Below are 19,458 nucleotides of genomic sequence, written 5' to 3' on the forward strand. Positions count from 1 at the left end.
CGGACCTTGCTATTCTGGCTATGGCCCCCAGATCACGCACAGCTCCAGGAGCGGCAGGCCCTGTCCCACCCAGTCTCAGCCCTGGGAAGGCGTCCAGGGTGACCTAGAGCCTGCAAGACAGCAGGTGCCACTGGTCCCTCCCTCCCACAGCTGTGGGGGTGAGTGGGGAGTCCACCTCCGTCAGCAAGGGCAGGGCCTTGGCCAGCATCTGGGTGCCAGCAGGGCAGGGGCGGGGCTGGGGGGGGGAGAATAAGGGTTTTTAAAGCCTCCCTGAGGAGGTTCCTCAGCTCCAAGCTCACCTGCTCCTGGACTGCTGTTACCATGTGGTTCCTGATCCTGTTCCTGGCCCTGGCCCTGGGAGGGACTGGTGAGACAGTGACGGGAAGCGGGAGGGGCCAGAGCCGTGACTCTCATGCTGCCTTTAGCCCTGGAAATCCCTTTCCCCTTTCCCCTCACCCCAGCAGGCCTGCACCTCCCCCCTCCTCCCCCCCTGCACGCTCACAGTCCTCAGTCCCATATCAGGCCCTGTTCCTTCCCACTTTCCAGAACTTTCTCTTCCTCCCTAGCCACCTGATCATCTCTGGGTCTTTCCAAAGGAACTTAGCCCCTTGCAGCCCTTGGGATCTTGGTTGCCCCTCCAGTTTGCTGTTTTTCTAGAGCCCGATAGTCCAACTCCTGAGTTAGGAGCTAACTTGGGCTGTCCAGCAGCTGTCAGCCTCCAGCTGTGTCCTCCAGTGCTGACAGCTGGTCTCCCATCCTCTCAAGTCCCTCAGTTTTTACCAACAGTCTTAGCTTGTGACACTTAGCTGGTTTGGGGGATCTGCCCATGTCCCTTCTCACTGGGTTTGTTTGTTTGTTTGTGTGATCTGTTTTGGGAGGAGGAGTCGGTGGTGAAAGCCAGCGATGGACACCGAGTGTCTTCCTCCACCTTACCACCTTATTTTTGAGGCGGGGTCTCTCACTGAATGAAGTGCTCCCCTCTTAGCTAGGTTGGCTGGCCAGCAAGCCTGGGGGATCCTGCTGTTCCCACCTCCCCAGCTCTGGGGTTTCAGAGCTCAGGTCCTAATGCTTGCGTGGCCAATACTGTAGAACCAAGCCAATTCCACAACTCTTGGGAATAAGCTGTGAAACAGGGTCTCATTATGTAGCCCAGGCTTGCCTCAAGCCCATGGCAATCCTCTGCCTCAGCCTTCTGTGTGCTGAGATTACAGATAAGAGCCACCCACCATGCCTGGGCTCCCTTTCCACTGTTCCTAAATACCATGTTCCTAAATACCGATCTTCCCTCCCACGCATGCCCCCCACCCCCACCACAGGCTCCTGGTTGACTTCTTGCTCCTCACCGGCTCCTGTCCCCTCCAGACTGAGTCCCACGGCACAGCTCCGGTTTCCACTCTGCCCAGGACTTCCCAAAGACCCCAGTACCTGAATCTAGTACCCCATAGCAAGTGGGTCCTCCCCTCCATCCTGGTCTGACCTGGTTTAGATCCTTCTCCACTCCTGTCCCAAGGCTGCCTCTGAACCTCTCCAGTGCCCCCAGACCATTAGCCCCACCCCACGAGAAGCAGAGCCCTCCCCACATGGCCCAGCATTTCCTTCTCTCACTCTCTGACCCATCCCAAACTCTGTTCTCAGGGAGTTCCACCCCTCTCAGATACCATCCCCACCACAACCCTAACAGGAGCCCACCCCTAGCCTTAACCCTACCCTTCGACCTGGAGACCCCCCATTCTCCCCCAGCCCAGCTGGCCACTTCCTGTCCAATCCAGGAACCCCCAAATCATCTTGGGCTCCCTTTCCTGGGAGCCTCCACTCTCATAGGCCCTGACTTCTCAAGCCTTGGAGACTGTAAATGCCAAACCTTCTTGACCTCTGATTCCACTCTCATTGAACTAAGAACCACTGGCCTCTAGAATCCCACCTCCCTTTCTCTCTCTCTCTCTCTCTCTCTCTCTCTCTCTCTCTCTCTCTCTCTCTCAACATTGCCCTGCCAGCCCTTAGCCCAAAGTTCTAAGTGACCTGACACCATACCTGATTCTTGCTCCAGACGCCAGGAGCTAGGCTATTTCTATCCCCAGAGCAGAGATCTCCCTATCCGGGGCCAGCCACCTATGGGTCCCTTCCCCCAGATCACCTGGCCGGTGATCCCAGCCCCGGTCAACTGTGCCCCCCCAACAGCACACCTCCCTCTCTGAGCCACCCCCCCCCCCGGCTGTGTTGCAGGTGCTGCGCCTCCCATGCAATCTCGGATCATCGGAGGATCTAACTGTGAGAAGAACTCCCAGCCCTGGCAGGCGGCGGTGTACCACTACACCCGTTTCCAATGCGGGGGCATTCTGGTGGACCCCAACTGGGTGCTCACGGCCGCCCACTGCTACAACGAGTGAGCAGGGCTGGGGACAAGGAAGCAGGGTGGAAGCCAGGCCAAGCTGGGGTGCCGAAGGGCAGGAGGATGGGATGGGCCGAAGGTTGAAAGGGAAGAGGCAGAGCAGAGCTAGAGCCCTCTGTCCATGACCTCCAGGGTCTCTCTATGCTCCCTCCAGGCTTGTGTTTGATTCCCGTTTCTTTCTTTTCTGTCTTATCGTCCGTGTGTCTCTTGTCTGTATTCACAGCTGAAGGTCTCTGGGGCCATCTGTTGCTACACGTCTCCCCCTCCGGGGTTCTGCCTAGCCCTCTCTGGGTCTGGGTCTCACTTGTCCTTCTCCATCACTACTGACCCTACTGGGGAACAGGCCTAAGGGGCTCCCTGAGGATAAGCAGCGACGTCCCTGAATATAGACGTGAGGGAAGTCCTCCCTCTCCCCAGACCAGCTCGGCCCTCAGGGCCTTCTGTCCACTCTGAGGACACACAGAGAAGGGCTGGTCTGAGCTGGAGCTGGATAAGGGCAACTGAGTACAGAGGGAGGGCAGGGTGCTGGGGTGGAGAGAACTCGGGCCTTGGGCTGTGGGCCAGGCCTGCCTGCTGGGGAAGCTCAGCCCAGCCGCACAGCTGAGCAGCTCTCACCCCTCCCTTCCCCCTGCCCCCTCTCCCCTGTGTTCTGTCTGTCCGTCTGTCTCTCCTTCCTCCCTCCCTCCTTCCCTCCCCCTTTCCCTCCCTCCCCTGCACTCTGCCCAATCTCCCTGCCTCTCTCCTCTCATTCCTCCATCCTGCTCCCTGCCCGCAGCGAGTACCAGGTTTGGCTGGGCCGCAACAACCTCTTTGAGGATGAAGCCTCGGCTCAACACCGGTTTGTCAGTAAAAGCTTCCCTCACCCTGACTTCAACCTGGACCTCCTGAAGAACACCACCCAAAACCAGGAGGAGGACTTCAGCAATGACCTGATGCTGCTTCGCCTTGCCCAGCCCGCTGAAATCACCGATTCTGTGAAGGTCCTCGACCTGCCCTCCGAGGAACCCACGCTGGGGAGCACCTGCCTTGCCTCAGGCTGGGGCAGCACTGAGCCCATCAATTGTAAGTCTGGGCCAAACCACACAGCCTGAAGAGGGACACCTGGGTCTGAAGAAGAGAAGTAGGGTTAGGCTCTGCTCACCACCCTCCCGCCCCCGACCCACAGTCGAATACCCGGATGATCTCCAATGCGTGTACCTCGAGCTCCTGCCTAATGAGAAGTGTGCCGAAGCCCACATCCATGTGGTGACAGACTCCATGCTGTGTGCAGGAGACATGGAAGGAGGAAAAGACACTTGTGTGGTGAGTGGGCTCCTCCCTGCAATGTGGGGAAGGGCTGACAGAGGGAACTCGGAGTCTGGATTCCCACTCCAACGCCCAGCCAGGCAGGTGCTTCTCACCCTTCCCTACGGAAGTGATGAGCTCCGGGAGGGGAGAATCCTGGAGCTGGCACTACTTCACTTTGACTTGGCTTCAGCAACTTCCTGTCTGCCCCCCACTCTAACCTCATGTCCCTGCAAGAGCAGGACCCCCAAGAGCTGGAGTCAGTCTCAGGTTGCCAAGCAGAACCCAGTTGCCAGGCCTTTCCTCATGCCTACCACTCTCCTGCTTTCAGGGCGACTCAGGGGGCCCACTGATATGTGACGGTGTACTCCAGGGTGTCACGTCATGGGGCCCCGCCCCGTGTGGCAAACCCAAGAAGCCGGGCATCTACACTAAACTTATTGGTTTCGTTCCCTGGATAAATGAAGTTATGGAGAAAAACTCTGAGTGACACACTGTCCCCTGCTCCTAATAAAACCCACCATGCAGCAAATGAGCTCGAGTTCTGACATTCTCTGGCCTTCTGGAGTCGGGTTTAAGTCAAGGCCCAACCAGCTGAGGTCCGGACTTCCCCAGTGGATCTCAAGTTTGCGGCAAGGGACAGGTGTACATGTACAGGTGGCCAAAGGGATGGGTCTGAGACAAGTGCAGACAAAAGACTCAGACCAAGTCAGAGATGCCACCTGAGTCCACCCTGGCAAGGAAAAGGCTCAGATCTCAAATGCAAAGTTAGAGATGTCAGGAAAGTCGGCTCCAGCTAGGCTTGACCCTAGCTGGAGAGATAACAAGCAGTCTGACACTGAGAATTTTGGACTGCCGACCTGGTTATATTGAGTCGGGGAAGCTAGAAAGGGGGCGGGATGTTGTATCAAGCCTTGACCTTCTGGGGAGGGCTCTGTCCACAGAAGGGTGGGGACAGTCCCCAAGGCTGGGCTGCAGAGTGTCCGACTGGGGCCTCTGGAGGGGATTCCTTGGGTGGGTGAGGCTGGGCCAAAGGTAGGAGAGCAGCTTAGGGGCGTGGCCCGTGGGGCGATCATCCCATCAGTGCTCTGGCTGCTTGGAACCACGGACCAGGCTGCTCAGAGGGACATAGGCACAGCCGAAAGTATTGGAGGACTTCCAGAGTGGTTTCCTTGCCAAGACTCAGACCTCAAGGGGTGGGTCCTTGCGCGGGGGAGCGGGGCTTGCCACCTGTCTCCCGAGGGTGCTGCCTGCTCTCATGGGAAGCGTGTAACCTCAAGGGAGGTCTGATGGTGACGGAGTCACAGGGACAGAGGTGGAGGCATCTGGCTGCCGGGACTTCCCAGTGTCCTGAGGAGTTGCAGCAGACTGGTTCTGGATGGACTCCGAGCTCTGGTCCAAATTGGACTGCTGCTGGGATTGGTGTCTCAAGGCCCAACGGAAGTAGCTGACTCTCCGCTCCATGATAGGCGAACTGTAGCTCCCCCTCCGCACTTGGTTGAGGAAGGATAGAGTTCCTATGAGGAGGGACCCGGTGGATACTCGACTCTGAGCCCCACACCGGGCCCCACACCGGGCCCCACCCTGGCCCTGGAGGCTGGCCTCCTTTCCTGGGCTCCGCCCTTGCCCTGCCCAAGCCCCACCGTTCCATCCAAGGCCCCTCACCGGCCCACAGCATCAGGACGCTGGCACACCAGCACAGGTAGAAGACCAGCAGGTAGGATACCTGTGGCCTCAGGGGCAGCCTATTGCAGTTGATGACAAAGAGCATCAGGCTGAGGAGAATCAGGAGCCCTGCATCGGGATGGGGCCAGAGAAGGGCAGGAAGCTAGACAGGGGACCCCTCCCAGGAAGAGGAGAGACACAAAGACAACCTCCCTGACCTGCCACACTAAGTAGACACACATTTGTGTACACACACACACACACACACACACACACACACACACACACACACGACAAATTGAAACATACTTGGAGAGAGGGAAAGGGAAAATGGGAAACAAAGCCATCAGCCATGACTGGTGTGCATAGGCCCTTAATCCTAGCTATCCAGGATGCTGAGGCAAGAGAATTATATATATATATATATACATATATACATATATATTCATTCAAGGCCATCATGGACTACAGATGAGTCAAGGCCAGCCTGAGCTACGAGAAAGCCCAAGACAGACACAGAGGTACCCCTGTCCCCCAGAGCAACAGAATTGGAAGTCTAGCCACACCTCTGGGAAGAAGCAGGCTGTGAGGTGGGGTGGGGGCTCCCCAAGCATCCCTGTCCCCACCGACACTTACCGATGCCAGTGCTGAGGAAACTGAAGATGTAGTCAATCTTGTTCAGGCGGCGGCAGACTGGTCGGAAGGAGAGGAACATGGTGGGCAGGAGGATGAGGCACAGTGCCAGGGCCAGAAACATGAAGCCCTTGCTCATGTGAATGTAAACTGGGGAGGAGAGATGGAGAGACAGCTACAGTCAGCCCAGGCGCGCGCACACACACACACACACACACACACACACACACACACGAACAACGCGTATGTATTCTCTCTCTCTCTCTCTCTCTCTCTCTCTCTCTCTCTCTCTCTCTCTCATCATTCCCTCTCACACCATAAGGAGCCAATGAATCTGTAAGATTACCCCCAATACAGGGTCTGGTGGCGCACATTGTCATCCTAGGTACTCCGGTGGCTGGGAGGAGTGCCGTTTCAATACCTGCCTGAGCAGTTTAGTGAGACCTAGACCTTATCTGTCTCAAAACACAAAGTAAAAGAAGTCTAGGGGACCTGAGGATGTTGCTTCATTGGTGGAATGCTTGCCTAGCATGTTCGAAGGCCTGCATTCCATCCCCAGCACTGTGGTAAACTGGGTGCTGCTGGCACTTACCTGTAATTCCAGCACTCGGGAGGAGGATCCGAAATTCAAGGTTATCCACAGCTACACATTGGGTTGGAGGCTAGCCAGGGCTACATGAGACCCCGTCTCAAACAAGGCAGATGATGGGAAGTAGCTCAGCACCTGTCTGGAATCTCTCAGTGAGCAGCGGGGGCATGGCTCAGTAGTAGAACCCCTGTGGAGTGTGTGCAAGGCCCTGGGTTCTAGCTTCAGCACCCCCAAAAAATGAAAATGAGAAATCACTACCTCCACTCACATCACCAAAATCACTTCCTGGAAATTCTAAAAGAACTCTACTGCCACTCACAGAGTTACCCTCCAACAACACCGATGCTCCCACGTGAGCCCTAAGCTACTCCCCCAGAGAGACTCCTGACCCACAGTCACCTCTGGCACCCATTAGTAAGACCCACAGCCTATGCAACTGACCAGTGACTTGGCCCGCGTTGGCACACTTGTGCCTCCTGCAGTCAATCCAGAGGCCGATGAAGCCAGTGTACGGACCGTGCACATAGGCCATCTGCCCATCCACCATGCTGAACACCAACAAGGTTGCCAGGGAGATGAAGACGAGGGACCAGCCACGCAGGACCAACTTTCGGTCCTCCTCCCAGGAACAGAACAGGTCACCTGGGGAGGGAGAAAGTTCTGGGGACCTGGGTCTTCCTCCACTACCTCGCTGCATACCAACCTCTAGCCTCATCCCACTTTCACTTCAGCCTCCCACCTCCCACCACCTCCTGTGGAAGCTGTTCCCAGTTCACCTCCAACACCACTTCAACTCCTTCCATTCACACTGGCCTTTTCGGATGCACTACTGCCCCGCTGCTAACCCCCAACTCAATGCCGGACCACCACACATTCACCAAGTCCCACCTCAAGTCTGCTCCCATGTTCCTTGTGTGTCTCCAAGGGGCTTCTCCTACCTCCAAGAGCTGCCCGACCCAGGGGCCTCAATGCAGCAGCGTGCCTGCCCTTGGGACAGTTTCATGGGTTTGGATTTGGATTTTGCGACAAGGTTTCGTGTTGCCCAAGCTGGCTTCTAACCCTCTAGAGAGCCAAGGAGCACCCTGAACTCCTGATCCTTCCTCCTCCACCACCCAAGTACTAGGATAGCAGGTGTGCACCAACCCTTCGGGTTTATGTGGTGCTGGGGTGGAATCTGGGGCTATGGCAAGCCCTGCCTGCACTCTCCTGAGTGAGCCACTGCCCCAGCCTCCATTGCTCACTTTTGCCTGGCCTTCCACAACCACCTACCCTTCAATTTCTCTTCTTTCCATCTCCTTCCCTGAGCTCAGCCCGTACTCAGTGCCCAGAACTCTCTGTTCCTGGTCAGTCAATCTGTTAGATGTTTCCATGGTGTGAGGCACATCTCCTTCACTGGCAAATCACAGATTTACAATGAATTACTTGCTAATTGTTTTTCCCCTCACCAATCCTCTGAAACAGTGTTTCATGAGTGTGGGAAACAAATCTATTTTGTTCTCTGGTGTACTCCCATCACTTAGCAGAGAGGCTGTGGTGCTTGTTAAATAAAAGGAGTAAATAAATGAATGTATGAATGGATGTATGCATCCACGAATGCACACATGAGCGAATGTGTAAGTGGACACATGAATTAACTAATGGAAACAAATGCATGAGTGGATACATAAACGAATGAGTGCATGAATGAGCTCATGAATGGATGAATGTGTGCATGAACAGATGTGTGCATTAATGGGACCAGAAATGGTAACTCCTTTCTCATCCTTTATAAAAGAGAACAATGTAGTTTTCAGAAGAACTTAGGCACAGAGTCCTAGGACTCAGAGAAGAGCTTGGCGCAAACTGATCCCTCCTCAGCTGGTCTGGATTCAGGCTGGCCGGACCTTCTTGGAGTGGATCACACACCCAGATCAAATGTGATAAATGCCATGAGAGTTGAAATAATCTAGATGTCCAGCAGGAGGGGATATGTCTGAAACATGCAGCAGGCACACAGTAAGTAGGTAGCAAAGGATATGTATTCCTCCTTTTCTATAACAGAACCCAGGCTGAACTCTTGATTTTTTAATTTTTTTGAGACTAAGTTTCCCTATGTAGGTCTGACTGGCCTGAATTTACTCTGTAGACCAGGCTGACCTGGAACTCACAGAGATCCCCCTGCCTCTGCCTCCCGAGTGCTGGGATCAATAGGGTGTGCCACCACCATATCCAGCTCCTAAGATGAACTCTTAATGGGGCTTCTGGAGGTGTGTGTGGCATTTTCTGGTTGCTGTTTCTTGAGAAAGGATCTCACATAAGCTCAGGCTGGGCTAACTTTGATTTGTACCTTAGGATCATCTTATACTTCTGATCTGTCTCCAGGGATGACAGGCAATGCCTGGTTTATGCCAGGCTGGGATGCAACCCAGGACTTTATGCTAAATGAATACTCTACTGAGCTATGGCTCCAGCCTTGTCTTTGTGGTTTTGGTCTGAGGGTTTGTTTGTGTGTTTGTTTCTTTTTACATTTATTTCTTTATTTGTGTAGTTAGGAAGGGAGAACATGAGTATCGTAGAATACGTCTAGAGGTCAGGAAAAAACCTAAGGGAGTCAGCTCTCTCTTTCTACCATGTGGGTTCCAATCATCAACCAAACTCAGGTCCTCAGGCTTGGCACCAAGCGCATTTACCTGCTGAGCCAGCTTACTGACCTGGATTTTGTTTTGTTCTGTTTGTGTTTGTTTGTTTGTTTGTTTGTCTTTAAATAGGATTTCAATATTGGTCTGGAACTCACTGTGTAGAGCAGACTCACTTTGACATTCTGGAGATCCTTCTGCTTCAGCATACTTAGTCCTGGTATTCAGGAGTGCACCGGCTAGCCCAGCATGTGTTTAGGATTTAAACCATCTAGATTATTTCAACTCTCATGGCATTTATCACATTTGATCTGGGTGTGTGATCCACTCCAAGAAGGTCCGGCCAGCCTGAATCCAGACCAGCTGAGGAGGGATCAGTTGGCCGCCAAGCTCTTCTCTGAGTCCTAGGACTCTGTGCCTAAGTTCTTCTGAAAACTACATTGTTCTCTTTTATAAAGGATGAGAAAGGAGTTACCATTTCTGGTCCCATTAATGCACACATCTGTTCATGCACACATTCATCCATTCATGAGCTCATTTAAATTTCATTTTGAAATTTGGTTCCAGTAGCCAAAAATGTATCTCAACAATGGGATATACCACATTTTGTGATATTTTAGAATGCAAATTTCTCTTAGATTTTGGTGTTGAGACAGGGTCTACCACATAATTTTGGCCTACCTAGAACTCACTATGCATATCAGAATGGCCTTGAACTCAAAGTGATCTTCCTGCCTCTGCCTAAGTGCCAGGATTACCAAGCCTGGCTCGAAGATGTAGTTTTAGCACCCTTAAAATTGGAATGCATCGTACAGTCAGACACATCTCAAAATTCACCTTTGACTTTTAAAAATAAAAAAATTAACATCTACTAAGGCCAGGCATAGTGGTGCACGCCTTTAATCCCAATACTCGGGAGGTGGAGGCAGGCAGATCTCTGTGAGTTCAAAGCCAGCCTGGTCTACACAGTGAGTTCCAGGCCAGCCAGGGCTATGTAGAGAGACTCTGGCTCAAAACAACAAGCAAACAAAAGAATAGCACCTGGCTCCTCAATATTTACATAATCACTGAAATATGATCAAGCTTGGCATGGTGGCACCTGTCTGTGATCTCAGCACTTGAGAAGTTGATGCAGGAGGATTGTTACGAATTTGAAGCAAACCTGGGCTACATAGTGGATTTAGGGCCAGCCAGGGCTAAACAACAGGACAATCAATCAATCAATCAGTCAGGGCCAAGAAGGTAGCACTCAACAAGGTGGAGGTTTTCCCCACCGAGGCCAATAACCTGAGCCCAGTCCCTACAATCCCCATGGTGGAAGGAGAAAATTGATTCTTAGAAGTTGTCCTCTGACCTCCACACACTCTCTGTGGTACACACACACACACACACACACACACACACACACACACACACATAGATAAATAAGTAAATAGATGTGATAAATAAGTAAATAAATGTGGAGCTGGAGAGTTGGCTCAGCAGTTAAGTGCACTTACTACTCTTGCAATGGACAAAGGTTCGGCTCTCAGCGCTCTCAGCCAGGAGGCTCACAACTGCTTATCAGTGCAGATCCAGAGAATCTGACACCCTCTTCTGGCCTCTACAGGCACTGCATGCACATGGCGCACATACAAACACACAGGCACTCACACATACACATAAGAAAATATAAATAAGGTCTGGAGAGATGGCTCAGCAGTTAAGAACACTGGCTGCCCTTCCAGAGAACCCAGGTTCACTTACAAGCACCCACATGGCAGCTCACAACTGTCTGTAACTCCGGTTCACATAGACATACATGCAAGCAAAACACAAATGTACATTAATAAATAAATTTTTTTAGAAAAAGAAAATATAAACGAACCTTAAAACAAACAGATATAAAAATAAAATATAATAACATGGGTGTTTGTATAATAAACATAAAGTTTGTGAGTAGTTTTTCCTCTGAAGTTCATCAAAGGAAAGAAAGGGGAAGGAGCAGAAGGTTTCCCACTGCTGTCTTTGTTGTTGTTATGTTGAGATAGCCTCTCACTCCGTAGACCAAGATGGGCTCCAATTCAATGCAATACTCCTGCCTCTAAGTGCTGGGACTGCAGGCATGCACCATCATACCCAGCTGGGGGAAGAGGATTTCCAAAGTCCTTCTCCCTGTGTGGGACACCTTACTAAGCTGTGGCTGGGTCTTCCTCCCCGCCTGACCCCAGATCTGAAGTCTTCAGGAGCAAGGAGCAGATTCAGGCGTCTGTGAGGTCTCGGGAGAGGATGAAGGGAAAGAGCCAGAGGAGAAAGAAAAAGGGACAAAGTGAGACACAGAGGCAGAGAAAGGAACAAGAGACAGAAGCTGGCTCAGAGCAGGCCTGGGAACTGAGGGAAGGCACGAGGGAGTAGGTGGAAGGAATTGTAAGTTGAGATCTTCTAGAAACGAGAATTCATCTCACACACACGCTGCCCTGACTCTCAGTCCTGCCTGGCCCTGATCCTAGCCAGGTCTAGCCCAGACCTCCGCTAACCCAGCATCACCCTGTCCTACCCAATCCAGACTCCATCGAGTCCCTCTGACCCAGCCCAAACACCCAGGTCACTCACGAAGGTCTACGGTGGAGTCTGAGGCCATGGCCAGTCACAGCCTCTTGGAGCCTCTCCAACTGTCATAGAACCCACCCCACCCCAGCTGCTGCCCAGCCAAAACCCCTGAATAACTGTCTGGGGACAGAGAGACAGACAGCAGGAGCCACAGACAGAGGGACACATAGCTTTAGAGTCAGACCTACAGGTGTCCAGGATGCCATGGGAGTGCCTGGAAGCAGAGGCTGGTGCAAGCTGAGCCCACTCGGGGGCCAGCCCCATCTCGTTTCTCCACATGGACCAGCACTCCTCTGGCCTCCGGAGCAAGGGGGCAGCAGCTCCCTACAGCAGAAAAAATGAAACCCAAAACTCTCTGAAAGGGACCTCCTACCTCCCAGATGCCACCCAAGGTCATCAGATCAACATACAAGCACCTGCGCCCATCATTCATACTCAAGGACTCAACAGCCAGGAGCCATCAACATCCATACCTCACCGAAGGGTGAGAATCCAGGAACCGCCAGCATCCACCTTCCTTCCTTGGAGGCTCAGCACCCAAGCTTCTTCCCCATCCACCATTCTCCCTCAAAGGCTTAGCACTCAAGAGACCCCTTCTCAGGGTTCCCAGCCCAATACACAACGTATACAATCTGTTGGCTACAATCACTCTCCCAGTACCAGAGAGAGATTTTCCCTTTACCATAATCACCGACTCAACATCCTAAACTCTCATACCCTGAGCAATGTCCAGTCAGAAATCCACAGCTTACAAACCAACACTGACAGCCCCCTCTCCTTGATCCAGTCACACCAACTCAACAGAAAACAAAAACGGTCCAGTGTGGACGTCCCCCCATCCATAACCTGCAGCCCAGAGGCCAGCATCGAGAGCTTTGAGTCCTTCGTCGGGGACTCCAAGGACAGTCTAAGAGGACATTTGCACAAGTCTCTGTCCAGTCAGAGCGCTGCAGGCAGTTTCTCCAAACTGGCAAGCCTTTCTACTGCAATGGGCTCCAATAGGTGAGTCGAGGAGGCGCAGGGGGCCAGTCAAGCCTGGAGCTGTACCTGCATTTGAAACTGGAGGTGTAGCACAGGCTAGAGGGGACCTGAGTGAGACAGAAGGGATTTGAGCAGATGCAAGGTAGATGAGTTCTGGTGTTTTGTTTTGTTGGGATAGGGTCTCTCTATGTAGACCAAGCTTGAACTCAGACCCTCCTTCCTCTGTCTTCTGTGCAGAGATTAAAGGCATGTGCCACCATGCCTGGCTTCTCAGATGGGATCTGAAGATGGTTGTGGGGTGGCTGGGCAGGGTACATAGACTTTCTGCTGATACTGGTCACATGATCTGTCACAGGACTCAGAGCAAACACTGGCCACTGCTGCGCATGGGCTGGATGCTGTTGCTGGAAGCCAAGAAGATCAGCCAGTACCTTAGCCTGGTACTGACTGTGGTCGGCATGCTGATGCTCAACTTCATAGCCTTCTGGCAGCCCTGGATCCGCTTCCAAGTGCCTCTAGTGCCCTCAGGGGACCCCACTGGCCCCAAGACCATCCCCATTGACACCACCTTCTTCATGGGCTGCCCTGACATCTCCTGCATGAATGACTATGGTAAGAATGCTTGTAAGGTTGGCCCTGTTCCCACCCCTGTGAGACTCAGGTGTCCTCTTTGTCTCCGAGAAGCTCAAGGAATAGTTTCTCCCCTCCTTAGGTTACTCTTTGATGCCTCACACCTTCTTCATGCCCAAGAGCCTGATGTCACTGACCAAGAAGTCTGTCTCACATACCGGATCTGATGCATCCAATAGCCAGTTTTTAGAGCTCAATGTTGGTTTGTGTGTGCATGTGTAAGTGTGCAGGTGCAAGTGTGTGTGGAAGCCAGAAGACAGCTTCAGCTGTCTTTTTTCAGGACTCATCTTAGTAGGGGTTTCAAATACTGTGATGAAGCACTCTAACCAAAAGCAACTTGGGGAGGTTTATTTCCTCTTCAGTGAATCAGCATCAGTTGCAGCAAAGCAAAGAATTCATTTACATGGTCTTGTATAATATTAGAGGAACCAGCCTCAATATTATACATCCCAGGGGCTCAGGAGAGAGAACTACTAATGGCGAGGACTATTTTCAGGAAATAGAATCTCAGCACACGAGTTCTATAGTCCACTTGCTTTAATTCCTCTGGCATAACATCCTTTATACACAGCTTCAGTTCTGTTCTCATGTCTAGCTCCTTTCTTGCCTGACTTCTCTATATTTATCTACTGTCCCCTCTAGGTTCTATCTTAATTCCTTCATCTAGTTCTGTCCCTTCTAGGTTCTCATCTATCTAGTTCTTTCCCCTATCAGCTCCTCTCCTGTCTCCTTCTCTCTCATCTGGCTCTTTCTCATCTTGCTCTTCCCCATCTGGCTCTTCCTCATCTTCCATCTCATTCCTCTAGTCCTCTCTTCTAGCCCTTCAATCTAGTTCTTCCCCATCTCAGTTTGTTCCTCTCAAGTTCTTACCCATCTAGTTCTTCCATTCTCTTTTCTCTTCTCTGTCTTGTGCTCTGGAAGTCCCAGTATATAAAAGGGAGGGTCTGAGCTAAATTGTGTAAAGCTATTACTTAACATCCACCTCTCCTAGGCGGTGTCTCCTTGTGGAATTTACAGTAAGTCAGGAGACTTGAATGTGGGCTGTTATCACTGTTAGTCCACCTGGGACTAACAATGGGCGCCCACCTGGGTGGTGTTTCCTGTAGTCCTTGAAAGTGGCTAAGGGAGATAATCTGATTCCAGAGAAAGCCTTTCCTGGGGCTGTTCTCCAAATACCTGGAATGTGTATGTCCAGAGAGTGATCAGTCTACACTGTTAGCCCTTCTTAGGGAAAAGTCAATTGGGAAAACTATGAAGACACACATGATTTTCATAACAGAAGACAGCTGATATATAACAAGCCAAGTAACACCAAAAACTCCTTGGGATTTGGCTTCCTCTGGAGGAATTCCCTGATCCCTCCAGGTAGTGACTTTGCCATAACCAGCTGAATTCTTTTGATATATTCCTGCAGCCCGCAGCAATGGTCCTTACCAATCCTAGGTGGCTTACAACCACTTGTAACTCCAGTTCCAGGTAATCTACTGCCCTCCTCTGGCCTCTAGTAGAGTGTGTGTGTGTGTGTGTATGTGTGTGTGTGTGTGTGTGTGTGTGTGTGTGTGTGTGTGTGTGTGTTTATCTGCCTGCCTGTCTGTCTGAATGTATGCATGTCTGTATCTGCATGTGTCAGTGTGTATGTCTGTCTGTATGTATCTGCATGTGTCAGTGTGTGTGTGTGTGTGTGTGTGTGTGTGCATTTGGAGGCCAAGAGGTTAATGTTAGGCACTTTCTCAATCACTTTTCTTTTAAATATTTATTTATTGGATATAGGTTCTTACTATGTAAATCAGGCTAGCCTCAAACACAGAAATCTGCCTTCTTCTGCTTCTCGAGAGCTGAGATTAGAGGGATGCCCTACGATGGCCATCTGTTTTAAAATCTTTATGTGTCTGTGTGGGTATGTGTGTGGGTCTGTGTACATTAGTGCAGGTGCTCACAGAAGCCAGAAAAAGGCATCACATTCCCTGAAACTAAAGTTACAGGTGGTTGTAAGCCACCTACAGTAGGTGCTGGGAATTGAACTCAGGTCCTCCAGGACAGCAGGGAGCACACTTAACTGTGAAGCCATCTCCTCAGCACAAGCTTGGTGCTCTTGATTCTCTTCTTTCCCCAGACTTGCTGGACCTGGCCTGGGCCTGCCTCCTCATCTCTGGTATCATGAGTTTCTGTGTGTGTATGGGTCTCATCAGAACCATATTCTTCTCCAGCACCAACACGCCCTCGATGGACTTCTTTCTCTTCATCTGCAGCCTCATGACAGGCATGTACTACGATGCTTCCCATGGGTGCCCATTATAAAGGCCAGCCACATTCCCTCTATACTCAGCTCTCCCCATCCTCATCTTCAGCCCCAGCCCTACCTCCTGACAAATCCCCAGCCACCATGTTGCATCCCGGCCTGAAACCAGCCTCATCTCTAACTACCATCTCATAGCCAGCAAATCCAAACCCCTCCTCCCTGACACCTGTTCCATCCATCCCCATCTCATCCCGAATCCATCTTTTCCCAGACCACACTCCTTACTGTCCCCAACCTCTTCACAAATCTCAACACCCAACTTGGCCTCAAGCCTCATTACCCTCCGAGACTGTCTCAAGGTCAGCCCAGCCCTGCCCTTCTGAGAAGTCAGCCTCACTCACTCCCAGGCCCTAGCTTCACCTCCTTCTCAGTCCACACTCCAACTTATCCCTCGGAAACTCATCCCAAGTTGGATTCCCAACTCCATCGTCTTCTTCAAGCCCATCCCAGGACATCTTCCACCTAACACATCCCCAGCACAGCCTGGACTCCAGCCTTTACACCTAGCCCTATGTGTAGTTCTGTCCTACCTTCCCAAGAGCATTTCCTTCACGCTACTTCTTCTCTCCAAGTCATACTTTGCTCATCTCTTGAGTGAGGATACATTTTCATTTTTCTTTTTTTAACTGGGTCTCATATAGCTGAGGCTGACCTTTATCTACATAGAAATGCAGCCAAGTATATCCAGAATGTCTGTGAACTTCTGATCCTCCTGTTCCCACCTCCCTGGGGCTGGGATAACAGGTGTGTGCTGGCACACCAAGTTTCTGTGGTACTGGAGATGGAACCCAGGGCTTCGTGCATGCTAGGCAAGCATTCTACCAACTGAGCTACATCTCAGCCCACTGCAGATAAAATTTTTCTGTCATGTGATGATGTGGGGAGTGTTCAATTAGAAAATGTTAACTCTGGGGGTTGGGGATTTAGCCAGTGGTAGAGCACTTGCCTAAGGCAAGCGCAAGGCCCTGGGTTCGGTCCTCAGCTCTGAAAAAAAGAAAGAAAGAAAGAAAGAAAGAAAGAAAGAAAGAAAGAAAGAAAGAAAGAAAGAAAGAAAGAAAGAAAGAAAGAAAGAAAGAAAGAGAGAGAGAAAGAAAGGAAAAGAAAACGTTAACTCTGTTGTCTTTGTCACCCCATTGAGTCCCAAGGTTGGTTCATCTGATCTGACTAGCTAGGCAAGTGTCCCTTTCCTCCCCCACCCTCCATTGTAAGTCCCTCCTTACCCAGTAGAGAAGGGATATCCTTTGGTTAAGGACATATAACTAACTGAAAACCCCCGGTAAAACCTCCAGACAAACTCCCAGGATCTATGGAGGCACACAGGTTAGTGACACAGCTAAGGCTCCAGGCATATGTAAACGAAGTCCTCTAGGTGGTCTCCTTGGAGAAGTCATGCATGGTGGCACAGGTCTAAAAGGCCAGCCTCCAGGACGCTGAGGTGTGAGGACGAGAAGTGGGATTTAGAGGGGTCAGCACTGGATGCTGGTTTGTTAACCCTTACTGTGATCATCCTCCAAGCGATTCACAACTGACAGGCTGATTGGAACGTCTGTGTCCATACACGTGCCCAGATGGCAAGAGGTTGAGGGCATTTTAATTTGGCGTTGACTGACATAGTCCGCCTGTCCTTGGCAGTAACTGACCACAACTTCCAGTTGTGGAACAAAACATTTCCGAGGAGGAACAGCATGGCTGAGAACAGAGAGCACGCAGCTCCTGTCTGCTGGTCACTGGCTGGTGTCTGCTTTGTTTGTAGCTGAATCATCAGTGTGTCTGCTTGTTTCTAGCCGGGACTGCTGAGGAATCCCAGCCACCTTCCTGCTTCAGCTTCTTGCTTGCTGGGATGAAGGCACCACACCTCTAACTGTCTAAATACAGTTGTTGAGACTGGAAAGACAGCTGGCAGTTAAGAGCACACAGTACTCCTGCAGAAGACCAGAGTACTGTTCCCAGAACCCCGAGGCAGCTCACCACCGCCTGCACTGCCAGCTCTAGGGGGAGCTGATGCCCTCTTCTGGCCTCTGTGGGCACTGCATCCAGTTGTGAACACCAACCCACCCCACCCCTCCCCACGCCCCACCCCTCCCCACGCCCCACCCGGCCCGCAACACACACATACATATAATTAAAAAATGAAATAAGTTTGTTTCAACATAAGCCACAGTAGGTAGAGAACACCTCAATTTAAAATGAGGCACTTTTAGTCAGATAATCCTATCCTGTCCTTTAACTGAACACAAAGCACTTCTTAAATTATTTTCATAACTTAACTTAAAAAAAAAAAAGCCCCAGTTCTGTTAAATCTGAGTTTCTTATTTTTCTCCCTTTTCACAAAGTAGCTTCATTCTTGTTGATTCAAATTACCCAAAATGTTTGAACTCTCTCTGTGTGGCTCCAGAACCCCTACATTAAGGAGCCAATAATAATGAGAATTATCCTAGTCTTTGAGGTTTACCATGGGTCAGGATACATTACAATCACCACACACCCTCATGATGGCCCTCACAGATCAGTTGGTGGTTATACCCACTGTACAGATGAGACTATTGAGGCTTAGGCACATTAGAGGCTGCTCCAAAGTAAGGAGCGGAGGCAGGGTAAGAGGCCTGGCCTGGGAGTTCCAAAATCTCCCAATGTCTCACATCAGGTACTGTTAGGAGGCCGTGGGGGGAGGTCAGGGTCTGGACATCAAAGACACTGGAGACAATGTGGGGGCACATGCTTGCAGTTGTACAACTTGGAGGCTAGAGCAAGTTACCAGCTAGTTCACCAGCCTTAACTACATAACGAGTCCAGAGCTAGCCTGGGCTATAAAGCAAGTTCTCGTTTCAAAACGGCAACAACCAAAAGGAAGGTAAGAAGTGAAGAAGGGAAGTGGACGGAAAGTGGAGAGAGAAACCAAGGGGAGGAAGGACAGGAAGAGAAAAAGGAGGGCTGGGGATGTAGCTCAGTTGGTAGAGCACTTGGCTAGGGTTCCATCCCCAAACTGCACACACTGAGCATGGTGATGCGTGTCTAGGACAGGGAGAGTTCAAGGTCATCTTCAGCTGTGTAGGGAGATTAAAGAAACCAGCACGACAGTGGGAACTCCACAGCCGTGTGCCTAAGCCTGTGGGGCTCACAGCTGGTCCTGGTCTGTGCTACACAGGGATCAGCATCATTCTGGGGGTCCTGTTCTACCTGATGCAAGCCAGAGAGTTCTTACAGGAAGGCATGACCTACACGATGGGGAGCAGCTTCTACCTGGCCTGGATCAGTGTCTTCTTCTTCTTCATGATTGGTCTGGCTGGCTCGGGTGTGGCCTCAGTGGTGCAGATGATGCTGCGGGGATTGTTAGGAATGGGGGTCAGGTTGCACACAGGGCCGGGGACAGTGGGGCTGGGCTTGGGAGTCAGGGTTAGGGATTCTTGTAGGCTTGGGGTAGGTTGGGGACAGCATGAGAGTGGAGTTGATTCTGGATTTACTAGCCTACTGACCTCTGTCTTCTCTGCCCTTTCTCAGGCCTCTTCTCCTATCTGAACTACATGAACTTCTGGTCCATCCTGCCAGCCCAGGCCAGGTGGTCCTAGGCCATGACAATGAACTGATACCAGTGATCTCCTCTCACGACTGTCAACTGCCTGACGAGCTCACTCTCCAGCCCTATACTCATGAGTTATGTAACTTCTGACTCCCCTCAACCCAGAGTAATGACTTACATTTTAAAGAAAAATATCCTTTGCCCAGAATATTTCATTACTTGGCTTTGTATTTTGAAAGCACATTGTGGAACTGCCATACCCCCCCC

The 19,458-nt window shown here is 51.2% G+C and overlaps 3 protein-coding genes across 6 annotated transcripts; 2 read left to right on the top strand and 1 right to left on the bottom strand.

The window, feature by feature from the left end:
* Window positions 1-262: 262 nt before the first annotated feature.
* Klk1 (kallikrein 1) lies at window positions 263-4,208 on the top strand. The gene is made up of 5 exons (XM_028858826.2): window positions 263-367; window positions 2,224-2,383; window positions 3,165-3,451; window positions 3,555-3,691; window positions 4,005-4,208. The coding sequence occupies exons 1-5, from the start codon at window positions 322-324 to the stop codon at window positions 4,161-4,163; spliced, it is 789 nt and encodes a 262-aa protein (XP_028714659.1). The 5' UTR covers window positions 263-321; the 3' UTR covers window positions 4,164-4,208.
* A 265-nt stretch (window positions 4,209-4,473) lies between these two features.
* On the bottom strand, window positions 4,474-11,906 carry LOC114684357. 3 transcript variants are annotated; one of them, XM_037200282.1, is made up of 6 exons: window positions 11,768-11,842; window positions 7,830-7,952; window positions 7,002-7,202; window positions 5,975-6,121; window positions 5,339-5,467; window positions 4,478-5,190 (listed from the first exon to the last, which is right to left on the bottom strand). In XM_037200282.1, the coding sequence occupies exons 3-6, from the start codon at window positions 7,105-7,107 to the stop codon at window positions 4,949-4,951; spliced, it is 624 nt and encodes a 207-aa protein (XP_037056177.1). In that variant the 5' UTR covers window positions 7,108-7,202; window positions 7,830-7,952; window positions 11,768-11,842; the 3' UTR covers window positions 4,478-4,948. The 3 variants fall into 3 exon arrangements, with proteins under 3 accessions (XP_037056176.1, XP_037056175.1, XP_037056177.1); XM_037200281.1 differs by lacking the exon at window positions 7,830-7,952 and having other exon boundaries at window positions 4,474-5,166; window positions 11,768-11,906; XM_037200280.1 differs by lacking the exon at window positions 7,830-7,952 and having other exon boundaries at window positions 4,476-5,190; window positions 11,768-11,906.
* Window positions 11,833-19,401, top strand: LOC119086825. Of its 2 annotated transcripts, XM_037200219.1 has the most exons (5): window positions 11,833-12,766; window positions 13,101-13,357; window positions 15,489-15,635; window positions 18,820-18,951; window positions 19,173-19,401. In XM_037200219.1, the coding sequence occupies exons 1-5, from the start codon at window positions 12,042-12,044 to the stop codon at window positions 19,238-19,240; spliced, it is 1,329 nt and encodes a 442-aa protein (XP_037056114.1). In that variant the 5' UTR covers window positions 11,833-12,041; the 3' UTR covers window positions 19,241-19,401. The 2 variants fall into 2 exon arrangements, with proteins under 2 accessions (XP_037056114.1, XP_037056103.1); XM_037200208.1 differs by lacking the exons at window positions 18,820-18,951; window positions 19,173-19,401 and having other exon boundaries at window positions 12,016-12,248; window positions 12,552-12,766; window positions 15,489-15,807.
* Window positions 19,402-19,458: the final 57 nt, after the last annotated feature.

The sequence above is a fragment of the Peromyscus leucopus genome, chromosome 1 (assembly GCF_004664715.2).
Source record: "Peromyscus leucopus breed LL Stock chromosome 1, UCI_PerLeu_2.1, whole genome shotgun sequence".
In the NCBI taxonomy this organism is placed as follows: domain Eukaryota; kingdom Metazoa; phylum Chordata; class Mammalia; order Rodentia; family Cricetidae; genus Peromyscus; species Peromyscus leucopus.

Excerpts from the sequence above, each read along its gene's own strand:
- Klk1 (XM_028858826.2), top strand. The coding sequence starts at position 322 with ATGTGGTTCCTGATCCTGTTCCTGGCCCTGGCCCTGGGAGGGACTG. Across the intron at positions 2,384-3,164 it reads GCCGCCCACTGCTACAACGA|CGAGTACCAGGTTTGGCTGG; the intron begins GTGAGCAGGGCT and ends CCCTGCCCGCAG. Across the intron at positions 3,452-3,554 it reads CAGCACTGAGCCCATCAATT|TCGAATACCCGGATGATCTC; the intron begins GTAAGTCTGGGC and ends CCCGACCCACAG.
- LOC114684357 (XM_037200280.1), bottom strand. The coding sequence starts at position 11,795 with ATGGCCTCAGACTCCACCGTAGACCTTC. Across the intron at positions 5,468-5,974 it reads TTTCCTCAGCACTGGCATCG|GGCTCCTGATTCTCCTCAGC; the intron begins GTAAGTGTCGGT and ends ATCCCGATGCAG. Across the intron at positions 5,191-5,338 it reads CGTCCTGATGCTGTGGGCCG|GAACTCTATCCTTCCTCAAC; the intron begins GTGAGGGGCCTT and ends CCCTCCTCATAG.
- LOC119086825 (XM_037200219.1), top strand. The coding sequence starts at position 12,042 with ATGGACCAGCACTCCTCTGGCCTCCGGAGCAAGGGGGCAGCAGCTCCC. Across the intron at positions 12,767-13,100 it reads ACTGCAATGGGCTCCAATAG|GACTCAGAGCAAACACTGGC; the intron begins GTGAGTCGAGGA and ends GATCTGTCACAG. Across the intron at positions 15,636-18,819 it reads CATCTGCAGCCTCATGACAG|GGATCAGCATCATTCTGGGG; the intron begins GCATGTACTACG and ends TGTGCTACACAG.